The following is an 8,048-nucleotide window of genomic DNA, read 5'->3' as shown; positions in this document are numbered from 1 at the left end:
AGAGTCAACAGTATCTCTTTTCTTATACACATTAACATGAGCATTTAAGATCTCATACCTGTGTTGCTTATATACTTCATCCAAAGTAACCCCACTATGTACCCTAGCAAATGTTCCCCAACAAGTCAGCTTTTTCTTTATCAGTTACGACAATTTTTTGACCCACAACCAAAACTGGAATTTGAATGGACTTGCTTCGACCGGTCATCATCTTCAACATAGACGCCAGCTCAGTACCCCTGCCTATTGTAGAGCAGAACTGTCTCCATTCATTTCTCTTGACAGACTTAATGACCCTCCGTACTAAAGCTCTCTTCCTTTGGAAATCAACTAGATTCTCAGGAGTCATATTCCTACACAACACTCTATAAGCCCTACTTCTTTCTCGAATAGCCGCAGTGCACTCTTCAGTCCACCAAGGAACCACCTTCCTTTTCTCACCCACTTCACTCACTTGTGTATATATATACATTCACAGCACTCAAAATCAGAGAGTTCACAGAGACAGCACATACATCAACCAGCCTCTCTAAAGACAACTATCCAACAGACTTTAAGCAATGATCACCAAACCTTTTCCCAGTCTGCTATATGAAAGCACCATCTTGTGAATGGTACCCTATCTGGAATAGTAACATCAAAGGTCATGGTACACGAAATCGTGAAATGATCACTTCCAACAGTAGAATCATTCATTCCATTCACACATACAGTGGGGGAAAAAGTATTTAGTCAGCCACCAATTGTGCAAGTACTCCCACTTAAAAAGATGAGAGGGGCCTGTAATTTTCATCATAGGTACACGTCAACTATGACAGACAAATTGAGAAAATAAAATCCAGAAAATCACATTGTAGGATTTTTTATGAATTTATTTGCAAATTATGGTGGAAAATAAGTATTTGGTCACCTACAAACAAGCAAGATTTCTGGCTCTCACAGACCTGTAACTTCTTCTTTAAGAGGCTCCTCTGTCCTCCACTCGTTACCTGTATTAATGGCACCTGTTTGAACTTGTTATCAGTATAAAAGACACCTGTCCACAACCTCAAACAGTCACACTCCAAACTCCACTATGGCCAAGACCAAAGAGCTGTCAAAGGACACCAGAAACAAAATTGTAGACCTGCACCAGGCTGGGAAGACTGAATCTGCAATAGGTAAGCAGCTTGGTTTGAAGAAATCAACTGTGGGAGCAATTATTAGGAAATGGAAGACATACAAGACCACTGATAATCTCCCTCGATCTGGGGCTCCACGCAAGATCTCACCCCGTGGGGTCAAAATGATCACAAGAACGGTGAGCAAAAATCCCAGAACCACACGGGGGGACCTAGTGAATGACCTGCAGAGAGCTGGGACCAAAGTAACAAAGTTTACCATCATTAACACACTACGCCGCCAGGGACTCAAATCCTGCAGTGCCAGACGTGTCCCCCTGCTTAAGCCAGTACATGTCCAGGCCCGTCTGAAGTTTGCTAGAGTGCATTTGGATGATCCAGAAGAGCATTGCGAGAATGTCATATGGTCAGATGAAACCAAAATATAACTTTTTGGTAAAAACTCAACTCGTCGTGTTTGGAGGACAAAGAATGCTGAGTTGCATCCAAAGAACACCATACCTACTGTGAAGCATGGGGGTGGAAACATCATGCTTTGGGGCTGTTTTTCTGCAAAGGGACCAGGACGACTGATCCGTGTAAAGGAAAGAATGAATGGGGCCATGTATCGTGAGATTTTGAGTGAAAACCTCCTTCCATCAGCAAGGGCATTGAAGATGAAACATGGCTGGGTCTTTCAGCATGACAATGATCCCAAACACACCGCCCGGGTAATGAAGGAGTGGCTTCGTAAGAAGCATTTCAAGGTCCTGGAGTGGCCTAGCCAGTCTCCAGATCTCAACCCCATAGAAAATCTTTGGAGGGAGTTGAAAGTCTGTGTTGCCCAGCGACAGCCCCAAAACATCACTGCTCTAGAGGAGATCTGCATGGAGGAATGGGCCAAAATACCAGCAACCGTGTGTGAAAACCTTGTGAAGACTTACAGAAAACGTTTGACCTGTGTCATTGCCAACAAAGGGTATATAACAAAGTATTGAGAAACTTTTGTTATTGACCAAATACTTATTTTCCACCATAATTTGCAAATAAATTCATAAAAAATCCTACAATGTGATTTTCTGGAGAGAAAAAAATCTCATTTTGTCTGTCATAGTTGACACTGTACCTATGATGAAAATTACAGGCCTCTCTCATCTTTTTAAGTGGGAGAACTTGCACAATTGGTGGCTGACTAAATACTTTTTTTCCCCACTGTATGTAGTACATTTTTGTACGTCTCACTAGTAGGATAAAAGCTTGGAATTTATAGTACAGGAGTAGCTAGTGTCATGCAAAAACATTCCTAACCTTTCTCTCAGGTTTTGAAACTGTATTTTTGAAATTGTTCATCTATACCTTTAGGTCATCTTAATGTAGTATGCATGCATATCACATTATGGCCATTTGTTGTAAATAAACTTTCCACTACCTCACTTGGACTACCTTTTTTGGTGTATGGCTCCCACTCATTTATGCAAATCCTGGGCTGACCTATACTTTCTTGGCCATGGCTGAGGCATACTTGACGGTCTGAATTTACTGTTGAATTACAATAGTATACACAAGGTCAAATTTGGTTGTGAATCAGCAGTTTCAGTCGCTAGGTTTCCATCCAATTTGTGACACTTTCATGTGAATATTCTAAAATCTGCATAAAAACCACCAGCGATGTTTCAACAAATTGACTTGTTGCAGATAAAAGTCTGTGCGTAATGTAGTGCACAACTTTTGCGGTTTAATTCCCACGTAATCTAACTACAAAAATATATATAAATTACATGGGTTTTCATCACATTATCAACTACTAATGGTTTTGTCACAATGTGTTATAGCGAATGACAACTCTGGTATTGACACGTGCGCTCTAGCCCAGGGTTTCTCAAACTGTCCTGGGGGCACGTTCATTTTTTTTTTTGGGCCCTAGCACTACGCGGCTGATTTAAATAACCAACTCATGAAGCTTTGATTATTTGAATCAGCTGTGTAGTGCTAGGGCAAAAACCAAAACGTGCACCCAGGGGGGGCCCAAGGACAGCGTTGGGGAAACCCTGCTCTAGCCAACAGCTCGCATATACAGTGCGGGTTTAGCCTATGTAGTAGTGTGATGTTGTTCCCCTAGATTATGCACCAAGTTGCACACAAGGACCAGTTCAAGTAGGCCAGGTCAAGAGGGGATGTTAATAATTTAATAATAATAATTCAATGTGTTTTCTTTATTTAATAACAGCTGCATAGCTAATGGCGGCAGGTAGCTAAGTGGTTAAGAGCGTTGTGCCAGTAACCAAAAAGTTGTTGGTTCTAATCCCCGAGCCAACTAGGTGAAAAATCTGTCGATGTGCCCTTGAGCAAGACACTTAACCCTAATTGCTCCTTTAAGTCGCTCTGGATAAGAGAGTCTGGTAAAATATCAAAATATCTCATGTTATTTTTTGGTGTACAAACATTTTTTTATATCTATATTGTAAATACACCTGATTGTAAAAGTGTTGTATATTTTGGTTTGGTCCATCGCGGGTTATCTGTACTTACGTACCCTCTTATTGATCTCTTTTGCCTGACCTTCAACTAGCAAGGTATGTTGTCCTTGGCTCCGTAATTTGTCAATATAAAACTGTGGTAATGTTACACAAAGTGCTGTTACTTAACTATAGGTTTTGTAACAACGTGGACAATATAAAAATGTATGTTAACAAGTTTCACCGAGCTCGCTAATTAGGGTACCTATTGTAACTTGTGAGTACTTGGGACAGTGTTTGAGTGAGTTTCCACGTGCTCAAGCAGGTGCCCGGGAGCCATGACTGCACCAAGGGCTAACATATTGTGTGTTGTCTCTTCGTGTGCAGGTATGTCTTTTATTTTGTCCGCATTATGTTGTATATCATTTTACTTGTATTGTATAGTGTGCTGTTGGGCACTGAATGTGTGCACGCAGCACCTGGGTTCTCTTTTGCCTGACCTTCAACTAGCAAGGTGCCCGAGAGCCGTGACTGCACCAAGGGCTAACATATTGTGTGTTGTCTCTTCGTGTGCAGGGCAAATAAAAAAGAATCCAACCAGCAGACCTCCAGTTGTGGCAGTGTCCTAATTAAAAGTACACAACGCAGAACGAACCACGCTTACATTAGCTTTTTTTGTTTTTTTGTCGAACGCCAGCCAAGCATCGATCATGTCACCAGAATAAGACCCTCTTTATTGGAAAGGAGAAAGATCACATTGCACTTTCACCACCCTGTGAAGTTCATTATTTAATCTGTAATTTAATAAACTGCTTGCTTTCCGAGTCGTAGTGGGAAGACCACACAATAGCGTCGCGTGACTGCCAGTTAAATCGACGTGATGGCTAAGGATGTGGGTCCCAGACTCGTGAGCCACTGCAGCCCCTCATGAGTTCAGATTTTGTGGCCTTTACCCCCATCCCTGGTGCATAGGGTACATGAGATTATGGATAATAGCAAGAATTTGTCAATTGGCAGCCAAGCACCGATCATGTCACCAGCATACAAATGAAGAACGTCTTTATTGGAAAGGAGCATCACACTAATCATCACCCTGTGAAGTACATCACTTTCATCTGTAGCATAATAAACTGCATGCCTTTCCAGGTCGCTGTGGGAGGACCACAAACATAGCATCGGGTGACTGCAAGTTTATGTCTGGTTATTCTATCAATATTTGCAAATAACAGCATTTTCACTGCAATTGCTGCATAATTATTTTCAAAAATATGCCACCATGTCAAATGAGCAATGTCGACATTTATGAAGTTGTACCAACACCGTTTTTTTTGTTTTTTTTACAGAATGACTACCTGCATAAAAAGGTTAGACGGAAACATGGTTACCTTTCCTTCACACGATTCTGACAACTAAATGTTGAGGTTCATACAAAGTCTAAATCTTGGATAGTGAACATTTGAATGACAATTGCATTTTGCACCTTAATTATTGAACAACCTCTGCACTTACAGGTGGATGGCCAGAGCATTAATACCTCTTATACTCACTGCTCATCGACATGGAAGCATACACCAATTGTGCATGCCACAGACATTGCCTAATCTAGCTAAAATAACCTGAAATTAGACTTTTTCAGTTGCACAATATTAGCTAGGTTTGCTTTGTTCTTCCTCTTCATCCAAGAGCAAGCCAGGTAAATGTTCATAAAGATTCTTCTCAAGCTGTTCATCAATGTCCGTCTCGCCCCTCAGTGCACACCACAGCAAGAAGCTCAACCCAAAGAGACTGATGGGGAGGACTTTCCACCATGGTCGCTGATACTTGCTTCCCAGGGACTGGTCTACATTCCAAGTCTTGTGACTGGCTTTGCTGGTAGTGAACTTGATGGGATGACTGAGCTCCTCGCCATCCTCATCTGCTGTTTTTGACTTACCCAGCCTCTGGGAGGTCAGGGAGAGGGTCCGTGCATGGTTCAATCTAAAAAAAAAAAGAAACGCAACCTTTGTAGAATCGACAAAAACACACAAGCCACAGTGACAACTGTTACAACATATCAAGAAATGTCACTCAATGCAATAGTGCCACCTGTAATGCCACTCCCCACCCTTGACTTTCCCCCTACTAGTACTGTCTTTCCTGATCGCTACTTTGAGGAAAAACGTTCTTACAATGACATATGTGATTGTCCAGATATGTGGTTGCACTGGATAAGAGCGTCAGCCAAATAATGTAATATTTTGGGAGCTGAGCTGTGCATCTAGCATTTTTTGGCAACATACAGAAAGCTGTTTTGCAATTTGTTTAATTTTTTTTTAAAGGGTTCAGTTATGCAACTACACAAGATCACATATGACCGTAGGAAATGTAGCTAGCAAGCTATCGCTGTCAGTCACTCCTGGTTAATCACGTGAGGTGCAGGAAGGTCGAATAGAGCCCCTTATTTAATCTAAAAGGTAAAATAACCAGTGACAGGAACTTGGGAACACTGTGTGAGTGAGGGTCAGGTTTGTTTGATTAATTGTCATTGAACCACTGTCTGTCCATGAAAGTGATCGGTATAGCTAGCCGCCTAAACTCAACTGGAGTTTAGTTTCATCGGCTACTGCATAGGTAGCTATATATTTATCATATTGTACATACCTCTGCTTTGTCTTGGTACCATAAATCACAGTCTCACGACACAGAGAATGGTGTGACAACCTAGATAAAACACGTCCTATTCTCGACATCGTGAAGAATGGTCATCTCAGGTCAACATTCTCAGTTGGAAGCAGGTCATGTAACATTTCGTTGTGTAACACTGAATTGTGTCCGTCAAAAAAGCTAACGAGAAGAATGATTCCTAAACATTCGACAGGAAGATAGTCAGTTGAGGTCTTTGAATTTTACAGTATCATCATAGATGTTGCGAATATATATTTCAACAAAACTAGAATATTCTATATATTTTTTTACATGTAATCTATGGTGGACGTCAAAATCTTATGATAAACAATGCAAGATACTGTGCTTGCATAAAATGTTGGATAATATTGCCATCTACTGTCAAATATTGGAATTGCAACAGCAGTCAGAGACAATTACGTAGCCTACTGGTCATGCTTAAAACCAGTGCTTAATTTGTAAATCGGAAGGTGCCGGAACAAGTAAGTAAGAGAGTGAGCGGGGTGACCTGGGGAGCTCTGAAGTACCAGAACGCATGAGAAAGAAAAAAAATCACCTTTATGTTAAAGCATTGCATGCAAATCATAGCATTTGTGGCACAGAGCAGTAGAGTAGAGGCACATACAGAATTTGCACACATGGGGTACATTTTTAGTAGCCTAGGGTCCTGGAAAAATGGGGCCTTTTATAAAAGCATTTCATGCAATTCTGTGTCATTTTACATGACTGGAGACTTTGGCAGAATATTTTTTAATACCGCACAAATGATCAAAATGACAGGCTACTTTGACACTGACAAACTGAGAATCTGAGCTCAATATAAACGACCTTGTTGTCACGAATGTCAGTGTAATGGGGTGGAAGAAGTCAGGCGCAGGATGCAGAACCTCTAAGAAACATACTTTACTAAACGAAGTAAAGAACACAACACAGAATACCTCCACACAGGGAGGAACTAACCCGCTCACCAACGGCACACGTAACAATGAACAATAACACACAAATTCCAAATGAGAGACAGGGGTAAATATAGGGAATACAATCAAACATAATGTGGAACAGGTGTAAACAATAAAGACTAAACTAGACAAACACCGAAACATCGATCGGCAGCAGCTAGTACTCCGGGGACGACGAACGCCGAAGCCTGCCCGAGCAAGGAGGAGGAGCAGCCTCGGCTGAATCCGTGACAGTACCCCCCTCCTTGACGCGCGGCACTAGCCGTGCGCCGACCCCGGCCTCGGGGATGGCCAGGAGGACGCGGAGCAGGGCGAGTCGGATGACTCCGGTGGAAATCCCTCAATAGGGAGGGATCTAGGATGTCCCTCCTAGGGACCCAGCACCGTTCCTCCGGACCGTACCCCTCCCACTCCACGAGATACTGCAGACCCCCCATCCGACGCCTCGAATCCACGATGGAACGGACTGAGTACGCCGGAGCCCCCTCGATGTCTAGTGGGGGCGGAGGAGCCTCTCGTATCTCATTCTCCTGGAGTGGACCAGCTACCACCGGCCTGAGGAGAGACACATGGAACGAGGGGTTCATGCGGTAATTCATGGGCAGTTGTAACCTATAACATACCTCGTTCAATCTCCTCAGGACTTTAAATGGCCCCACAAACCGCCGACCCAGCTTCCGGCAGGGCAGGCGAAGGGGCAGGTTTCGGGTCGAGAGCCAGACCCGATCTCCCGGTGCATAAACCGGACCCTCACTGCGGTGGCGATCGGCGCTCGCCTTTTGCCGTCTGATAGCCCGCTGCAGATGGACATGCGCAGCATTCCATGTTTCCTCCGAGCGCCGAAACCACTCATCCACCGCAGGAGCTTC

General features: G+C 43.0%; 1 protein-coding gene across 1 annotated transcript; it reads right to left on the bottom strand.

Moving 5' to 3' along the window:
* Positions 1-4,600: 4,600 nt before the first annotated feature.
* Positions 4,601-6,361, bottom strand: c31h16orf91 (chromosome 31 C16orf91 homolog). Its single transcript, XM_041859346.2, has 2 exons — positions 6,197-6,361; positions 4,601-5,533 (listed from the first exon to the last, which is right to left on the bottom strand). Exons 1-2 carry the CDS (start codon positions 6,283-6,285, stop codon positions 5,203-5,205), a joined length of 420 nt encoding a protein of 139 aa, XP_041715280.1. The 5' UTR covers positions 6,286-6,361; the 3' UTR covers positions 4,601-5,202.
* Between the last annotated feature and the right edge of the window lie 1,687 nt (positions 6,362-8,048).

This window comes from Coregonus clupeaformis, chromosome 31 (assembly GCF_020615455.1).
Source record: "Coregonus clupeaformis isolate EN_2021a chromosome 31, ASM2061545v1, whole genome shotgun sequence".
Classification (NCBI taxonomy): domain Eukaryota; kingdom Metazoa; phylum Chordata; class Actinopteri; order Salmoniformes; family Salmonidae; genus Coregonus; species Coregonus clupeaformis.
The sequence above is the reverse complement of the archived record's forward strand: the minus strand, read 5'-3'. Positions and strand labels throughout refer to the sequence as shown.